The following is a 19847-nucleotide window of genomic DNA, read 5'->3' as shown; positions in this document are numbered from 1 at the left end:
ATTATTTCACATGTGTTAAACCATATTTCAAGAAATTAAACATAAAAACAACATCAAGAAAGAAGAAGCATCTACAGTCAACCAGAATACTGCTTTCTTAAAAAAAAAAAAAAAAAAAAAAAAAAGGAAAAAAGACCTGAGTCACCCAAGCATCTTATAGAGGTCTGAAGCAACCGAGTCAGCATTGCAGATACACTCATAGTCTAAATTTAGCTGCTCTTTTGCACAGTGATTGTCAGAAAACAAAAATGAGTTCAGGAGCACAACTGAGCAGTGTGTTTCTTCATTCTTTTTCTCTATGAACTATTATTTTTGAATTATTATAACACAAATTTATGTAAGCAGGAATGTACAGATTAAATTTGGTGCAGATGTCTGTTTCTGCCTCAGGATTTATTGACATATTATCACCTTATATCTAAAAGGCTCACAGCGAAAACTAGTCTGAATCAGATTCTAGGAGCTACTTAAAGGTAAAGGTAAAAGAAGACCTTGACAAAGCCAAAAAATAACATCACCATGTTAGCACTAATAACATTTTTACACAGATAAAGCCTCCTAAGCCATTATGGGTGTCTTCTTAATTGATACATATAGGTGTTTTATAAGATAAATGAGCTTCAGAATGGACTGCATACAGTGTTAGTGATCACATTTATACTCCACTGTATCTCTTATGGTAGGAGTATTCTATCAGATATAGATCTACAGCTATGTTCAAAGTAAAACTGAAAGTCTTGCATGTGTTAGGTTGCTTATAAAGTATCAAAGGCAGTACAAAGGATCATGGCTCAGAATGCATCAATCATGTGAAAGTCCTATGATAAATCATCCTGTAAAGTCTTATTATTAAAGTAATCACACTGAAGCAATTAAAACAACTTGTATCTCTTTATAACTAAATTTGAACATGGCAAAAGTGTGTACCAAAGTTGTCCCAAAATGTCTGACTCCTGATCAAAAGAAAAATGCAAGCATATTTGTGGACACATTTTGGAACAAATTAAAGAAATCCAATTTTTTTAGAAGGAGTCATTACATGTGAGGAAACTTGGATCTTCTAACATGATTCTGAGACAAAACAGCAGACAATGTATTGGAAAACACCACTGTCAAAGAAAACAAGTCAACATTCAAGCCCATGTTAATTGTTTTCTTTGACATTAAGGGTATCATTTTAAAGGAGTGGGTTCCAGTAGGGTCAACAGTGAACCAACACTATTACAAACAGGTTTTAGAAAAACTGTGAGAAAAAGTCAGAATAAAGAGACCACAATTGTGAAAAAATGCTTTCAGACAACACTCCCGCTCACACTGCGCTCTCAGTAAAGCAGTTTCTAGCCCAAAAATATATCACCGTGCTTGATCACCCTCCCTGTCCACCTGATCTAGCACCGTGTGACTTTCCCCTTTTTCCTAAGATCAAATCTGTGCTCAAAGGAGCACGCTTAGAGTCTGTGTCAGAAGTAAGGAAAAGAACAACAGCGGTTCTAAGATAACTGTCCAAAGAAGACCTACTGTACCACTCTGATCAGTGACAGACCTGAATGCAGTGGTGTGTTGATGCAGAAGGGGAGTATATTAAAGGACACAGCCACTAAGCAATGTTACTGATCAATGAAATATATTACAGCATGTGTTTTTTAAAGGCCATATCTTGTATATAGATTTTAACGATGTTTCCTAATTTTTGCTTTCTTAGTATGTGTTTGCATTTGAACTGAATTGAAATCAGACTCTTTTTAAATTGTTCCTATAGAAGTACTGCATCTAACAGGCAGAGAGAGACAAAGAGGGAGACAGTCTGACCTGGTTTCCGGCTTCATTAATCAACGAACTCACAGCTTTGATTAAATCTGCGCTGTTGTAGCTGGATGACCAGACTTTCTCTTGGTTTCTATTCAAAAGCCTGTGAGCCATGTTGTCGCAGTTGTCTCCATCTTTCAGCAGCTTAATCATGGATTCCTCTCCAGCCACTTCCCAAACCTGAGTGCAGCAGCATTTCTTCTAGCAATCTGTTCCTCATCCATTCACTATTTCATTCACACACTTAACTCCCCTAAAGTGCCAGTGTCTGTTTAAGCCTTGTTTCTTTTATGAGAGAAGCTAGAATCAAAAAAAGGAAGGTCTTTCTGTTTCACCATCTGTGCTTTCATCCTTCTTTACGGCCAGCTGATCCATTTATTCACTGATATTGTACAATCACATACCATGTACTGATGAGTTTCTCCTTCCTATCTTTGCTTCTTGTCTCCAAATAAAGCTGCTAACTTGCCTTTGAGGACAGAAATAGAAACAAGCTCTGTCCTTGCTGACTCAGATCCTTCCTTTAAGGAAATGCAGTAAACTTAAAAGTGTTTTCTAAACATGTCTTAACTCAAACTTGTATAAAAGATGGATGGCACAACTGCCCCAGAAAGTAAAGCTTAAATATTTGGAGCACCCCTGCTGACTGGGTGCAGTAAGGAATGACACATGCATCAAACTTTAAAACACATGTCAGATAAGCTTTTCTCAAACATGGCGTCCATCTTATAGTTAGTGCATATTAAGCAGATGTATGTCCAAGTGTTCACTATTCAGAGAAGTTTAGTTAAACGCACGTAACGGCATGATTAAAAGCTCTGCAGCAACTCGTGGCATTGTTTACCTGGTTGTCAGGGAGCAGAAGCAACACCAAGAGGAAACATGAGTGATCTTTTAATGATGGTGAGTGTGTGCTTTCAGCAGACACAAGAATCAGTTCTGCTGTAGACTGTACTGCCCTGACAGATCTTTCATTGGTAAATTAAATGAGTGTTTGGTTAGAGAACAGGGCTGAATGCCATGCTCCACCTGGCAGATCCTGTCTGTGCTTCAAAAGATGTCACTAGAGCACCTGTCAGGGGGATTTTGGCTTCCGTTTTGGATAACATATAAGGAAACTGAGATGAGCTGTCCATGTTTATACACATTCAGTTGTATTATTATGATTAAAAAGATATTAACGGTTAAGAGAAAATATGACTAGGCTCTGATTAAATACAGCAATCATTGTACTGATATTTGTGTTTCATCAGCAGTTTGTGAGTAGTGCAGTCTTTTGTTCTAAATCAGGCCCGATGCTGCCATAGAGTTGTGTGTTCAGACCTGTCTAGGGCTTGAAAGTGAAATCGAAAAATAATGCTACTGGCCTTAAAGCATCATCACTGAGATATTCCTCTTCTTGACATTCACGCCCATCTTCTAAAACCCTTTGACCATTCAGGCAGTACATTCGATTCCCTTTTCACATCTGCTCTTTTCACTTTCATTATTTTGTTCCTCTCTGCTCTCTAGGTCAGTTTCCGTCATATCTCTAGGCAAAGCCTTGGGCTGTACCTTTTCATTTCTTTCCTCTCTAAATGCCTGCTTTTTGCTTCATGCACTGTGAAAACTGATCACTGACTTTCATGTTTTCCATTTATTTTAAGAATAAAACCAAAAGCTGACATGATTTGCTTTTATTTTTACCAATCCATCAAGGTGTTGTTGTCAAGACTGTTCCTATCTTATGAGTCATAGACAGGCATCATAGGCTGTGATGCTTCCAGTACTGTCAGTATTCAAGCTAAAAAGCTCAGAGAGACTTCCTGCTTATTTTGTAAAGTGTCTAACAATGAAAACACTGTGCCTGAACTGTCCAGCTGTTAAAAAAAGTGTGCATAGGAGCTATAAAGAGCACAATGTTAAATGTTCTCAATGATCAAAGCAGCTATGATATACACTGGTACATCTCCATCCAAGGGTGCAGAAGCATAAATTGTTGCCTCCAGCATTTATTCAGAAGTCATATAATGTTACACCTCTTTTCCTCTGCTCCCAGTGGGTGACGAAGAAGGGAAAGGATTATTGCCTTCTACATGAAAGTTTTCTGATGGACATTAATTTGGATAGATTTTTGCAAATGTCCTGTGTGATCAAAAACTAAATGCCACTTGTAATCAGTGCAATGCAAAGTATTTGTACCACTGCAGCTGTATAAACTTGTATTACATGTGCTTTTACAGATCTAAGATGGAGGAAAACACTTATTCAGAGAGGCAGTGGTTAGCTGGTGATTTTCCAGTTCTAACTATTTTTCACTTCTTGTGAAAGTAAAATGAGGTCAGCCCCCTTCTTACCGTGAGTCTCTTGTCTGCATTGACTTCGATCATTCCTTTGAGCAAGGACTGACAGTCAGGAGGTATAAAGTGGGGCATGTGAAATACCCCACTCTTCACTTTCTCTAGAAGCTGCCGCAAGTTATCATGGTCGAATGGCAAGGCACCCTGGGAATTGATGAGAGAAGATAAAGATTATGCCGTGTCCAAAATCACTCCCTACTCACTATATAGTGCCCCGATGCTCACTATCCCAGCAATATTTCCCATCATGCATCGCGGCTGCTGCTCTCAAAATGACAGATGAATGAGAGGAGCACAGACGCACATATAAAAACTTTAATACTTTTTAGTTTGTTGGTTTTAGCCAAATCTGTAAGAAGATGTTGAGGATTTAAAACGGAGTAACTCTGAGGATTACAAGACATGAGACCATTATCTTTATGCAAAAATAAGTTACATTACACACAAAAATGTACAATATTTGCCACTAAAGACAAAAGCCTTTTTTATCTATCAGTATTTTATTTTTTGGGGGGGGGGAATAAATCACATTTAGTATCAGTTTTCAGGGAAATTCTATGAGCGACGATGTCATCGCTCACAGCCAGAGTAGTCTCCATAATCATTTCAGTTGAGTCCACTATAAAGTCCACTATATGCTGCTCACCATATAGTGGATAGGGAGTAGGAAATGAGTGAGTGGTTTCAGACACAGCCAGATTAGTTCAACATTTTGAGTAATACAACTCCCTATTTTCATACCATAAGCAGCTGGTTTGCTTAGCTAAGCATAGCACAGAAAGGGAAGGCAAGAAAACAGCTTTCCAGACTCTGTTCAAAAGTAGCAACACTGCTTCCCTTAAAGTCCCTGTAAAGTGATTAAAAACAGGCCACTGTGTTATGAACCACAAGGCCAAATTACAGTTATAAAAGAATCTCTAAGTTTATAACATTAAGCTTCAAAATCATGGAAATCACAACCACTCATGGGAAATACGAGCGCAGCTGCCCGGCTCTGTGCCTGAACAGAGAAACAGGAGTTAGGGATTACACTTACTGTTTTCTGGCACAAATCTCTCCGTTATGATACTTTTAATGACCTATAGTCCACTGTGGCTGATAGATTTGGGAAATTTACCTCACAATTAACAAATACACAGCATGAAGCTGATAGCTTTCAAAGACAGGAAAAATCAGTGTAAATAGCAAGATTATTCTAGTTAACCAAAACTATCTAAATACCCAAAACTAAGATCTAAAAATCATCTTAGTTAACATTTTAATTTTTAAAAAACAAGGCCTTGCAAAAAAACAAACTGGTATAGTGTACTTACAAAACTAACTACATAATATTGTCTCTTAGAGACTAAATCTCCTTAGCTTTAGTCTTTGACAGCAGCATACAGACTGACGTTGACACCCGAGCCTGGGAGTGAAAAATGACCTGATTTAATTGAAGAAGACTTTAATAAATGTTGATTTTAGGTCTTGAATTGTATTCAAACATCAAATCTGGATAAATAAATGAAGAGCGAAGAGTGAATATAATTTTTTAAGATTGATGATGGTTTTTCTGGTCCTTTTGGGTCCCATGCCTAACAAGTATCCCATAAAACTTGAAAAATAAAACCAACACTAAAACTTAAACAAACTTAAATAAAACAAAGCATTTTTGTAAAATAAAAATAAACTAACAAACCAGCAGTAATTATAATAAATGTGAAATTGAAAACAGAAATCTCAGAAAAACATTTGCGGGTCAAATCTTAGTTGTTTTAACTGTACAACAATGTAAGATTTAGGGTTATGCTCCACTTTCATGTTTTTAAAAAGGGAGATGTAACAGTTGATACATGATTTTAGAACCACAGGAGGGTGGATTTGTCAGCTAATTGCAAGCTTATCCTTTAAGCTCATTTTGCTACTCTCTTGATAATAACTACACCTTTGTCTTTTGTGATATTTCCCACAAACATGCATTGTATGGAAAATAAAAGTTTCAAAAGTGTGTTTTTTTTCCTTCCCTGTCTGCTTCTATTCATCCTGACGGTTTGCTGGTTTATTGCTACCTTTCCAAGCTAGCTAACAAATGTCAGTATAAAGTGTGATGCATGATAACATCCTAGTGCTTGTGTAGAGAGACCAAATTGCTATCAGAGGGAAGTAGATATAAATGAAATGAGGTTCAACTAATAAACATTGCTCCATGCTGCCTCTAGTGATCAAATACTTTAACACGATAGCTAGGTTGTTGTTTAAAGTAACAGCATGCATTAGTTTGAAATCGCGAATGGTTACATAAGAAAGTAACTGCAAATTTGCAAATTTGAAACCAGAAGGAGAAAAAGTTGGATTAACTTACCACAAGAAGAGCAAATAGGATCACTCCACAACTCCAAACATCTGCCCGGCGACCATCATACTTCTCCCCCTGAAAACACAGCCAAGGACAGGAACTTGTTAGAAAACTCTTACTCACACACAAACACACTGATAAGAGGGTAAAACTTACTCGTATGACCTCTGGGCAGGCATAATGTGGGGATCTATAAATAAAGAGAAAGTCATTATTGAATTATGGAGAGACAAACACTGACAGTTCTCATGTTTTTATATAAACTATATACCTGGATCCCAGCAAAAGCTATAATCCAACACCAAATAATTTATCTGATACATAAAAAAGTTCATGTTCTATACAGCTATTTTTTTAAATACATTCTATGAATACTTCTGACACTCCAGTAGTAACTAATCAATATTTGTTGGCCATACAATATGGAAAATAGGTTGATGGGATTTATATAAAAGTGAGTACTGACCCACAACTGGTTTCCAATAAGCTGTCACCAACTTGTAGTGAGGCCATGCCGAAATCTGCTATCCTGATGTTGTTCTTCTCATCCAGGAGAAGATTCTCTGGCTTCAGATCTCTGTGACTGGACACACAGACACAAACACACGCTCAATGAAAGTCTTTTTTCCAGACCATACTCAGCAACAGAAGTCTAACTAACCTATTCGTATGATTGGTTTACTTCCACATGACATGTAAACATTTAGACAAAAAGAGAACACATGCAACAGATGGCAGTCCTGTGTGTCTTTGTCTCAACAGTGAACTAATGAAATGCTGCAGAATTCAAGATCTCTAATGGGACAAGTGTTACCTTTCAGGGACTAAACTAGCCCAATGATGACTGCATTTTTAAAGGAGGTTATTACTATTTTTGTAAGACACTTAATCATAGACAAAGTGTATTTAGTATTTAATCAGCTTTAAACATTTCTGTTGGTACTATTACAAACCTGTGTAAGAGATATATAAATATATATGGACGATGTGATTCTATTCCCAATGAATTTGCATGATCACTAGAAAGCAGCAGAATTGTGTAGGTATGAACTAAATATGATGTTTTTCACCACGGAAGAAACACCAGTCTGTACTGGTAATTCAAATAAGGCTTGCTAGAACCTACCAGGAATGTTAAAGTCATCTGGAAAATGTCAATACAATGGTATATCAAATCTAATCGTTAGCAGCTTAAAGTTAGATCCAGGTGACTTGGAAATATAATACCTGGTCAGGGCCAGGGGTGGGTTAAAGTTTGGGTTTAGAGTCTTTTTCCCCAAAATAGTAACCCCTGGTCCTATTTTAGTGCACTGAGATGCAGTACTATGCTGCAACAGGCTAGGAAATGCAACTGACCAATCAAAGTTATATGTCAGCATTTGACCTGCCTTATGTTGTGAACCCAACACATTCTACTTGGATTTAGACATCAACTGGTCTTGCAGCCATGGGTGGAAACTCTTTGGCAAAAAGCCATGAGGGCAAACTTGAGGCAGTAATTACAACCAATTCCTCTGTCTGGCTAGTAATTGTCTTTGTTTAACCTGTCTGTGTCAGCTTGAAATGATGTAAATGGTTTTTTTTTAAACTACGTTAAGTGGATAAGTGATGACTTGGTACTTGTTTTAAAGTAATCAAGTAGACTCAAGTAGAGTAGAAACATTCCAGTGTTGAAAAAAAAAATGATGCAGAAGTGCAAAAAAACTGTAGTTCCTCAAACGCCCACTTGAGACAATTTCCATAAGACAAAGAATCTCCATTAGAATCCATTTTAAAAAGCTGATTTTTTACAGCGACATTAAACGTGAGTACATGGTTTATCTTTAGAGCAGTGTTACTCAACCCTGGTCAACAAAAGAGCCAAATTGTTGAAAAAAGAAAACTTTTCAAGAGCCACAATCCAAACCTGGGCATGTGAATCCGATCATTACTAAAAACATACATACACATATTAAACAGATCATGCAGCAGGCTTGGTTTCACCTTTCTTTTTCATTTTTTTCTTCAATATAGGCAGACTCATAAGCCCATCATAGTTTCCATCTTTTAAACAAGTATGTTTGAGAGTATATGCCTTCTCCTCTGCAGCATTATGGAGGAGTGAGTGTCATATGTATGGGGCAAACTGAAGCGAAATGAGCAACATTTTTTTCATGCAAATCTGTACAAATTTATGATTGGTTTATGCCACCAGTTTCAAACCAGTACACCCAAGAAGTCTTCTGATGGGTACCAAGGACTGTTGGAGTAGCGGTGTGGCGTGCAAATTGACACAGACACACAGACATTATAGTAGAAGATTATTTGGGTTAAAAAGCTAGTTTAAGCCATCACTTTGTATCCCCATTGTCAACTCTGTCAGATGATGTTTTTTTTAATTCTATTTCACAAAAAACACATTATCCTCTGTTTATTTTATTCCACTTATTTGTTAAAATACCAGCTAATCTATACACAATAAAGACTAATTAATTTAAAAAGATTTGTTTAATATTGATAACATTAAAGATCAAGTTATAAAATCATAAAATTCTGAGATGATGATGAGATGATGAGAAAAAAAGCTGAAATAATGCTTTATAGGGGTGCAGGTGGCGTAGTGGTTTAAGGTGCGGCCTATGTACGCAGTCGGCTCGGGTTCGAATCCAGCCTGTGTCTGATTCTGTCCTTCTCTGTTAATAGAGGCATGAAAAGCCTTAAAAGTAAATCGTTAAAAATAATAACGCATTATAATACTAAATATCCTTACTGAATACCAGTATTAGATAACTGAATACTTGACATTTATTTTGAATTATTATGGAGTTGACAAAAATTAAAACATGATCCAAAAAAAAAAAAAAAAATCAAAAATCAAAAAGAAAAGAAATGTAGAATAGGAAATATGAGTCTATATACAGCTCAACTGCTGGTTGAGACCTCAGCCTACACTTAAATCCACTTCAAATCAAGTTGGAACATGTTTTGTCCCTTTTCTGAAGGATCAGTGATATCTGTTTTGCAAGTTCTCTCTTGCATACAACTGATGGAAATGTACAGGCAAAAATAAATAGTTGACAATTCAATTTGACATTTAAAGCCTACTGTATGAGTGTGGGGAACAATTAGATTGATATGACTTGCGATGGATTATTTCTGAGATCAAAATTGACCTTTTTTATGTTTTCTGGGGGATTACTTTTCAAGGCAAGACTTAAAAGAGCCACATGAAGCTAAAGAGCCATGTGTTGAGTATCTGCTTTAAGAGCTTATTTCCTATATGGTACAAATTTTACTTATCTGTTTTAGAAACATGTAATTTGAGGCATGGCTGATTTGCCTGACAGGAAGGCATGTTGTTTGCCAGGTGGCTCAAGGCCCACCTTAACTTCACTTCTTTGTCTGTTTCTAGATCAACGGTAGTGTCGGGTCAGCATTTCTAATATGGTGAACACCATTGTTGGGCTTCAGAGCACCTCTTTGGACCAACTGGTGTTGACCCTCCATGTTTTACACAGTCAGTGGTTAAAACATGAAATGGCCTTTGGATTTTCACAATTGGTTGTTTAAGTTGTTGACTCAGCACCAGCAATACTGAAGTTAGGATCAGTTTTATTGGACATATAATAAACAAAAGTAATGCCAGATTAAGTCAAAAACCTCTCACATACCATATTGAGTGACTGTGACAGAAGTCAAGGGCAGAGATGATTTGTCTGAAGAACTTCCTGGCCTCTTTGGGAGTCAGTCTGCCCTTCTTTACAAGGTAGTCAAATAACTCTCCACCGGATACATGCTCCAGCACCAGGTACCTGAGAGATCATAGTGAGGAAGGAAAAAAATCCTAACGTATCTTTCTCATCAGTCAGTTTTTTTTCAGTTTTTCTCTTTTTGATTCAAGGTTGTTGCTAATCTGGCAGGGATCTAGAGGCAGAAAGGGAAGATTAAAAAGCGAGCAGAGAGGAAGAAGACAAAGACATACTCACAGGTATTTGTTATTCTCATAGACATCATACAGCTTCAGAACGTGAGGGTGCTCTATTAGTTTAAGAATAGCTATTTCTCTCTCCACCTGGATGAATAGAGGGAGAGGGAGAAAGGTTAAGAGAGGAGAAGAGAGAAGAGAGGTTAGAAATGATGGAGATTGAAATGGCAGAAGGAGGAAGAATGTAGAAGAGAGAGGAAGCATGTATAGGCAGATTTATATATAGGTAGAGTTAGGTAGGATATGGGGGTAACAGAAAAAATGTTGAATTCTTAAGTATTTAATTCAAAGCAGAAAAATTAAGATATGAGAAGGAGTTAGCGTTGTAGGCAGGGAGAAAGCTGAATCAGCATTATTGTGGGTTTTTAAAATAACAGTGGGCTAGCTCCTGGTCATAGTCCACAACATATTTAAAAATGTGTATCAAACATGGAAATAAATGTGGTGTAAATAAATATATTATCATGACAAAAGCACATAGTTACCATCAAATATGCAGTTCCTACTGGAACACAGCTGTTTACTGTGAAAAGTCTGCAAAAACTTCTCAAACCCCAAAAGCCTAGTTCCAAACAGCTGACCAAGTTAGCTAGCTTGTGAATATACAGGAGGAAACTGGCTTTTAGAGGAAATGCTTTTTTTCCAACACAAGTTGCTAGAAAAATAAAACAGAGCTAATCAAAAGAGTTAGCACTAATAAGCTAATCAAGTAAAAAATAAAAATGTATCTGTAACGAATCTTGTTTTTTTCCTGTTCTTCTCCCTGTCACTGATGTCAGGCAAATGTTTGCTGACACTATGCTAAGTTGCTATCAGTTCTAAAATACTGTGTTAACAGCTTGATTTGCAGTTCTGCAAAGTGGCCAAGGATTTTTAAGGCTATATTAACCAACCAATATAGTGAAGACCTTTTCAAACAGTTTGTTTCAGTGTCTCGTGAATTATAAGACTCGCCTGCTAATGCGATTCCTAGTTATTGTGGAGTAAAACCTCAACTTCACAGAAACTTCAGTTAAAAAACTGGAGTTGCTGGACTTATTTCAAACATGACTATTAGTCTACAAAGACACATAAAAAGTCAGAGTCAGAGATTCTGAAATCCGTCAATAGCAGAAATAAAAGGTGACGGCATCACCTCACTCACACATAGGCTAAAGTTGGATTTCTGCCTGCACGTGAACCTTCAGCTTTACCTTTACTGTCTCACTGAGGGAAATTTGCTTTGCAGCCAGGTAAAAGACAAGAAACACTGGAGACTAAACCACCAGCTGGTACACATTACCTGCTAACAATATTTTCCAGTAATGTCTCAATGAGTTGTAGTGATTGGCAAGGACCATGCCACTTTGTTTTTGTGGAGTATGCAGCCATGAAGGACTAAATTTGCCTTTTTTATAATCCAGAAAACCCAGTTTTGGTAAGATAGGATATGATATAAGATACAATATGATATGATATGATGCCATACCATACCATATCACACATTATGATATGATAATGAAACATTAGGATGGGATATGATATGATACAATACATTAGGATGCAATGTGATACATTACGACATTATACATCACAAAACGGTATGATACAATACAATATGATATGACACAGCAAGATAAAATACAATACATAGTAATACGATGCAATAGAATATTATACATTGTGATACACTGCAATACATTAAGATATGATGTGCTACAATATGACACACATAATAGCCCCACTTTATAAATGTGATGTAAAGGGGTGAAAAATGTACACTGGTTTTTGTACGAGGTAAATAAACCCTGGCAATGTTTTAGAGTTTCAGAGAATAATATTCTGAAATACTGAAGATGTGAATTTGGGGAAGTCATAAGACACCCTTGAAGAGAACAGCATGGCTGGTCAAATTTGCAGAAAACTTGCAGAGACTGGCCAAATGTTCAATTTTGCGTCAAAGGTGCAGGATCTGGTTACACTTGTGTGAATTTGTTGAACAACACAACAATGCCAGGAAGTTGGAAAAGTAAAAGTAAAAAAAACATCAACACCTTTTTTAACCCCCACAAAATTTGTCACATAACACTAGCTTTTTATTCCATCTTATAACTACAGCCTATTCTCATATTAAACAAACACATCTTTTTCACCTACTTAGGACAGTGAATTTTGTCCCAGGACATCCTCAGGTGCAGAGCATCAGAGTTTTTCTGTAGACCAACATGAATGACTGTTGTATGAAGACGTACTTTAAAATATCTAAAGCCCCACTTAAAAACAATTGCTTTTTATTTGCTGTTGAGTATTTGTTTGGCAAGTTTATCCAATCTCAAATCAGCACCAGCATCTGTCCCAGTTTGACCTATTTTACAGGCTCACACATGGCTCGGACTGAAGCACAATATCGGCTTGCTGTCCACACGGCTGGATTGATTATTGAATGATACGCCCACTCAGTTTTCATTGTGATATAAGAGCTTTGAGGTCTTTTGAGTTGAAACATAGCTGGAAAAATTCTAGGAAGTTGGCCTGTCCATGAGGTCAAAGTATATCAATCAAAGGCCACATACTGCTGATCGGTGACTATTTGCAGAGCCCTGAGTGCAATCTCTGCTTTGGGCTGCTTACATTCAAAATGTAATGCATCCAATTCAGCAGCCCTCTCAAGTGCTCTTAATGTTCAATTTTTGTTGACTTTCAGAAATGTGTCAGTTCAGGTGGCTTTTACATCAACAGCTCACAGACATGACACACTAATGTTGTTCCTGACAGTTAGCACACAGAGCACAAGGGTAATGGGCAACTTTCCAAAACAGTGCCGTATAAAACAGATGACTAGGAAGGAAAGCTTTAGTCTTCTGTGCATAAGACACTAATTCCTTCACTTATTCTTCATCTATTCTTGTCATCTGGCTAAAGAAAGCAATCAGGGAAAAAATACAAAAAGAACGCTGTTCAACCTCGACTATCTTTGACTACCTGCCCTTATGTAGCAGATTTCTTGGGTCTTAAAGTTCCCCTCTACAATCCGATGTATTTTAAAATCCATAACATGCATAAAGCTGCAGGTAATTAGCCACATTAGAAGCACAAACACGATAAAGCTATTTGGTCCAGTGTGTTTCAGCTGCTGGAGCTCTCATCAGAGGACTTAATTAGCAGAGTGAAATCATCTCTATTGTTCACTACACAGAAGCAGTGCCCACACACTCGTCTGCTCCAAGTTACAACACACAGACGAGGGTTTCTTGACAGAAATAAAGACTCGATTTCTGTTGCTATTTCTGAAGACATCTTTTGGATAAGATTTGAGCATTGTAGCCATCAGAATGACAGTCAAAGTGTGGTACATCTGATACATGGCTGTGGTGAATAGTTAGGACTTTACCTTCATTAGGACTGATTCGGAGAGTTTCTCTCTGTTGACAATCTTTATGGCCACCTTCTGTCCTGTTATACAGTGGACGCCCAACTTCACCAGACCTGACACACACAAAAAGGAGGCAAATGTTTCAGCATAAGAAATCATCATGCAGTGTGAAAACAGGAAGGAGGGGGATGTCATAAATAATTCAAAAAGCTTCACTGACAATGTCACAAACACTGACCAACTCAGCTCACAAAAAGAAGGATTTGGGGACCTTTAATATACATTCTGTAATGCTTTTGAGGAGATCCTTTAAGAGGGTTTCAGCAGAGTAATGCCAGGATGATAAGATGACTTACAGAGGGAGTGAGGCTAAAGCATGAGCTCTGAATACTTGATTTGGGGATCAGCTGGAGCGCCTTGCAGACGTCCTATTCTGCATGCTACAAGGCTGAGGTGATTTAGGGGCGGGCTCCTACCTGTCTGGCCCTTCCCAAGGGTCTTCTCCAGCCGGTAAGGCCCCACATACTGGCTGGACTGGCCCACTGTCAGCTCCTTGCTGCTCATCCTTCCCAGAGATGTAATTCTAGTCCTGATATAAGGCAGATCAAGATAGCGTTCGCTCCTGCTCCGTGTGTAATAACGCTTTAACACACATCACAGGGCGGTGAGGAGCTGAGGAGAGGTACTAGTCGTGATCTAGAGCCGGGCCCTGCAGGCTACTCCCATGCACTTGTTTGTCATGCGGTCGGGAGTGAGAACCGGCCCAGTTTCCATACTATAAGGCCCGGATTATAAAGTATCTCCCAGGCTCGGTTTGTCTGTCATACTAAAGCAGCATCATTCAGAGGGACTGTAGAAAATACCAGAAAGCAGAGGAGGTGTGAGGTTTGACAAGGAGGTAATATCCACAATAATGTGTCCCATCCAACAGTAGTTTAAAGCTTATTGATCCTATGGAGCTTATGCAGCTGGGCAAAAAGTGGAGCAAGACAGAAAGATCTGATTCAGACCTGCACAGGGAGGCTACAGATTGATTTCTTTAAGAGCAGAGTCTCAAATATCCAAAGTCAGAATGCTCTGATTGAATCCATTCACTGATCGATAACAGGGACCCCCTCCTCGTTAAACTGCCACTGTCCAAAAATGTTTCAAACCCCTCCAAGCTGCAGCTTCTTCTGCAGCCAGGCCTCGTTTATGTCCGGATGTGTCTTTCTGTGCAGATGCGGCGATGTCCAGATAATAATCTATTATCCCAACAGCATCAGCAAGAAGAATGGGTTTTCCAATATCCGGTGCACACTTTGGCTCACCCCTCCCCGACCCTGCATCAGGAAATAGAGGAAGAGGGGGGAGAGCATGTAAAATAAGGAGGAAACAGCCTCCGGCAGACACCGGGAGAGACAGGCGTGATGCAGCCGCGGTCGGGACAGCTGCAGCGGCGAGAGATGCGCTCAGTGTGCCGGTGGTGGATCAACGCTCGGCCCGGTGATTAATCCACCTTCTAGAAACAACAAGCATCCTCAGCTGGCCTCCCCCCCTCTCCCTCTCACTCTCCCACCCTCCCTCTCGCTTCCTCTGTGTCTTTTTCTCTCTCCTCGCCGGCTATGCTCATGATATCACCGCATCTCCGCCCTCAGCCGGCGCTTTAAGCTGTTGCCTCCTGCTGAAATGACAAAGCGCCTTGAAAAACAGAATCTTCCAGGTTTTCAGAAGTTGCTCGCGTCCACAGGAGTGACCACGATTCCCGGGATGGCCTCCTCCTCTCCGCTGCTGCCCGTAATATCCCCCCTTTCCCTTTCTCTTTTTTCCCCACCTCTCACACTCCTCCTCCTGCTGCTTCTCTCGAGCTTCCTTCTCTTCATCGGTCAGCATCAGCATCCGGGTTCCGCCTCTCCCTCCCTCCCTCCACACCCACCCCTCCTCTCACTGCCTCTCGCGCCCCCACCCTGTTTTACTACAGCAAAGTTACACCTAATACGATTGGCTGCAACCGCAGGAAATATCGCGATAAGGGGACGATATGTCGCTTTCAGGGATCCACCCGAAATGAGATGATGGTAAAACACGCGATTTGGCTAAAGAAACAGTGGTAGGTTACAGTAGAACGGCTGAAGGAAAATTTAAGTATAATATTAGATTTTCCTCCTCTAAGTTGTTTCTCTTATTAAAGGAAGACTCATCTGAGATTAAAAGACTTAAAAATTTTTTGTCATATTTTGAACACTTCGAGGATGTACCTTTTGTTAATGGTCTAATTTGGAAATGTACATGTCCACTGTGATAAGTGAGGTTCCTCAGGGCTCACACTGAGGTCCTCTGCTGTACTGTACTTTTTTGTTTTCTTTTTTTAACCTTTAGATCCTCACTGACTTCCCCCAGGGTGATGACAGCAACGAGTGATGGAAAACGATTTTTAAGAAAATCATCCTCTACCATCTTTTTTATTGCCCGGTGTCTCATTTTCACTAAAGTCAAAAACATGTAGCTTTACTGAATTATAAAGAGTGAATGGTACAAGATATATAAACCCAGCACTAAAGGGGGGAAATTTGTGTTTGTAGATTATTTCTTTGTTGTAACAATGCTACTTGGCAATATATCTTTTACCTTTGAAAGCCTGTTTATTCCCCTCTTAAATGGTGCCACATTTGTAAGGAACATGCATTTGTAGGATGAGCAGCAGAGCTGAGTATGTGGGTTACACACATGAAAGAATTGTCAAATCTTCTCTGCCACTGCCAAACAGTTTATTCTGCCATCGACTCTTGCTTGGTGTTGTTTGGTGGATTGGATGTAAAATCAGAATAAACAAGACATTTTGGCAATTTATCCATTTAACAAACAGGAGCCTCAGTAGCGTGTGGAAGAACCATACACATCAGGTGTATCTCCTCATGCTGATCATCAGAGTGGTCACACACTAGTGTGGGATGGCATCCCGTTCTTCAACCAGCATTTGTCACAGGTCAGCGAGTGTGGTTGTGTTAGTTATCGGCACAAACGGCATGCCCAAGTTGATCCCACAAGTGTTCAGTTGGGTTGAGGTCATGCCTCCTGGCAGTCCCATGAGTTTGGAGATGCTGTGTGCAGTCTGTTCCCGATTGTCTGGGCAGAAAGTTGTCGACCATGTTATCCTGCATCAATGACTGTAAATCTGTAGAAGACAGTCTAAGGTTCCTAAGTGCTGACAGGGTGAGGAAAAGGTCTTCTCGGGGTGTTGTCTTCTTGGGATGCCCACTTTAGTGTGCACTAGTGTGCATTCCAAATAATGCCACAATTTGGTTTTGCAGAACACCTGGCCAGCCCCATCCAGATTAGTCAATGTGGTATGCCAATTCCTGGACACCTACTGACAGCTGTAGCAGGGCCCATGCTCACAGGTGCTGACGATCAGGTGCCTGGGGGTACTAAGAGATCAAAACAAGAGTCAGTGGAAACAGGCTGTTCGGCATTGGCAGAGTAGATTTGGCAAATTTTTCATGGGCGCAACCCACATACTCAGCTCTGCTGCTCATCCCAAAAATGCATGTTTCTTACAAATGTGGCACCATTTCAAAGGAAATAAACAGGCTTTCCAACGGAATAAGATTTATTGCCAAGGAGCATTGAATCAACAAAGAAATAATCTACCAAACACAAATTTCCTCACTTTTTGTGCTAATTTAATATTACTTTATATTAGATAAAGAATGTATGCCTGAAACAACTCAGAGCATCATTTTGCATGTAAACTCTAATATCATACACATCCATACACTGACTGACTGCTAGCAATGTAAAGAGCCAAGTTAATTTTGGGGACCAAATCTAAACCCATCTAAGTTCCCACACACCTCTTCATCTCCCACATGAGCTTCAATGAGCTCTCTCATTGCACTCAGTTCTCTGCAGCATTTTTTGTCACTCCTCATGACAAGATCATTTTTTAGAGCAAGAAGTTCCTTGTTCAAATCCTGGCCCTTTCTCTGTGGGGTTTTCATGATCTCCAGCTCCCTCCCACAGCTCAAAGACATGCTCCTGAGGTTAACTGGTGACTCTAAACTGCCTGTTAGTACACTTGTTTGTCTCTATGTATCAACTCTTTGATTGACTGAGCACCAGTCCAGGCTGTATCTCACCTCATGGCCGGTAGAAGCTGAGCTGGAACAAGCAGTGTAGAAAATGGATGGGTGGGGTTTGGGTCTTTCCTTTCACCTGGTGGCGTTGATCTCAGGGGTGAGAAGTGAGTCGGTCCTCTTCCATTTACACTACAAGAAAGCCAACTCAAACACTTGGATGTGATTTCCTTCCTTACGCTCTGACTTCTTGTTTTCTTCTTTGAGGTTGGATATTATTGTGACCTAACAGATGGGTATGAAACAGTCATGAAAGGCTTCCAATATCCCACTGTAAGTTTTTGACTATACACTCAAATAACAGACTTGACATTGCTCGTGGACAAGATCAGCTAAGGGTGGTTTCATATCCCAGATACAAGTAGAGTTGTAGGGTCTGGTTCATTTGATCTGTGTGAGCACAGAATGAACTGGACTCACGCAGGGTCAGGGTTACGGGAGAGATAGAAGGATGATTCGTCACCACTTGACACAACTTTTAGTGATCCCTTTTTTTGAGCAGGCCTTTGGACCAGTCTTCAGGAAAGTTTTCATCCATGCAGATGCTTTGAAGGGTGCTGTCAGCGCCTGTGCTGATGTGGCAGGATTTGGATACAAGGGGAAAGGTCAGAGATTGTAGATGTTATATGTTCTGCCTGATGAAAATGGGAACACTATGGAGGACAAATGACAGAAAAATGACAGATTTTCCTTGAGAAAGGGCTTTTTATTCCCGTAATCCTCTTTCAATAGAATCCAATGAAAATATATCTAAAAAAACACTCAGCTGATGAACAACCTCTAAGCCACTGACCTCAGGGACTTAAAAACCACTATGTGCTGCATCACTGTATGCTGTGATTAAAGTTCACATTGTGATATCCGTATGACTCCCACTCCCAAATCTTAATCTCTCTTAATCTTAATCTCTTGATGCAGTAAGGTTGATGCAGCTCAGATTATCTGACAGTGGAGTGTGAGTGTGCAAGACCAGGCCTGTGAGGTCATCTTCACATAATAGATTGTTTGAACAAGCCAAAATAACACATTTTTATTGTGTTGCGCTACAGAACTAGATATTTCCTTTTTCTCAGTATCCAGTAGAATGCATGTCGAAAACATTAATTTCAAAATATCAATTTAATGATTACCCCAATATTTTCATTACACTGTTGTAAAAGACTCTAGAAACATTGTTTAAAGATACATTTTTTTTCTTTAGAAGTATGTTTCAGTGTAGGGGTTTTTAGTGCTGATGTACTTACATTTTCCTACCACAGGATGGCGCTCTTACATTATTAGAATAGCCCTTAATTTTCTCTCTGTGTGGTTTACCAGTGATTCCCAAGTGGTGACAGTGTCCCATGCTTGGTCCACCAGTGTCAGTCTGTCATGATGTTGTACAAAGAGTAAAATTATGCTTTTTTTATCCATTTTGCTGACTTTACTAAATACATAAATTATTATTTCCTTTACTGGTGGAAAAGGGCAATCCAAACCTACCTGGCCCTATGTGAAAAAGGTTAAAAATCACAAATTACTGTGATTAATGACTGTTTTCAGAAAGCAGTGTTTAATTTCACCAGCCACACAATGCTCTGATTACTGCCAGACCTGTTCAATCAATAAATCACTTCAGTAAACCTGTCTGACAAAGTGAATAGGCTAACAGATCTTAAAAAGCAACAAATCATGCTACGATCTGAAGAAATTCAAGCACAAAGGAAAAACAAAGTCACTGACATCTGTCAGTCTGGAGAAGGATACAAATCTACTGTATATCTAAAGCTTTGGGAATGCAGCGAGCCACAGAAAATCATTATTCACAGATGGAGAAAACTTGAACCCTTCCCAGTCCAAGAATGCGTTCGACGACTCATCCAGGAGGTCAACAAAAATCCAGAACAACATCCAAAGACCTACAGGCCTCACTTGCCTCTGTTGAGGTCAATGTTCA

General features: G+C 39.3%; 1 protein-coding gene across 3 annotated transcripts in view; it reads right to left on the bottom strand.

Moving 5' to 3' along the window:
- brsk1b (BR serine/threonine kinase 1b) overlaps window positions 1–15301 on the bottom strand; it is a 35732-nt gene extending 20431 nt beyond the window's left edge. For 2 of the 3 annotated variants that reach the window (XM_041778368.1, XM_041778369.1), the window contains exons 1-8: window positions 14273–15301; window positions 13815–13909; window positions 10446–10531; window positions 10131–10271; window positions 6947–7063; window positions 6637–6670; window positions 6487–6555; window positions 4143–4289 (exon numbers count right to left, since the gene is read on the bottom strand). In XM_041778368.1, the coding sequence (XP_041634302.1) occupies window positions 4143–4289; window positions 6487–6555; window positions 6637–6670; window positions 6947–7063; window positions 10131–10271; window positions 10446–10531; window positions 13815–13909; window positions 14273–14360 (777 nt within the window). In that variant the 5' untranslated portion in view covers window positions 14361–15301. Of the gene's footprint in view, window positions 1–4142; window positions 4290–6486; window positions 6556–6636; window positions 6671–6946; window positions 7064–10130; window positions 10272–10445; window positions 10532–13814; window positions 13910–14272 lie in introns of those variants that run through there. The other variant, XM_041778370.1, reaches the window with a different exon arrangement.
- Window positions 15302–19847: the final 4546 nt, after the last annotated feature.

Source organism: Cheilinus undulatus, linkage group 21, assembly GCF_018320785.1.
Source record: "Cheilinus undulatus linkage group 21, ASM1832078v1, whole genome shotgun sequence".
NCBI classification, from domain to species: Eukaryota; Metazoa; Chordata; class Actinopteri; order Labriformes; family Labridae; genus Cheilinus; species Cheilinus undulatus.
Note: the sequence above shows the minus strand (reverse complement) of the source record. Positions and strands in the feature narration are given on the sequence as shown.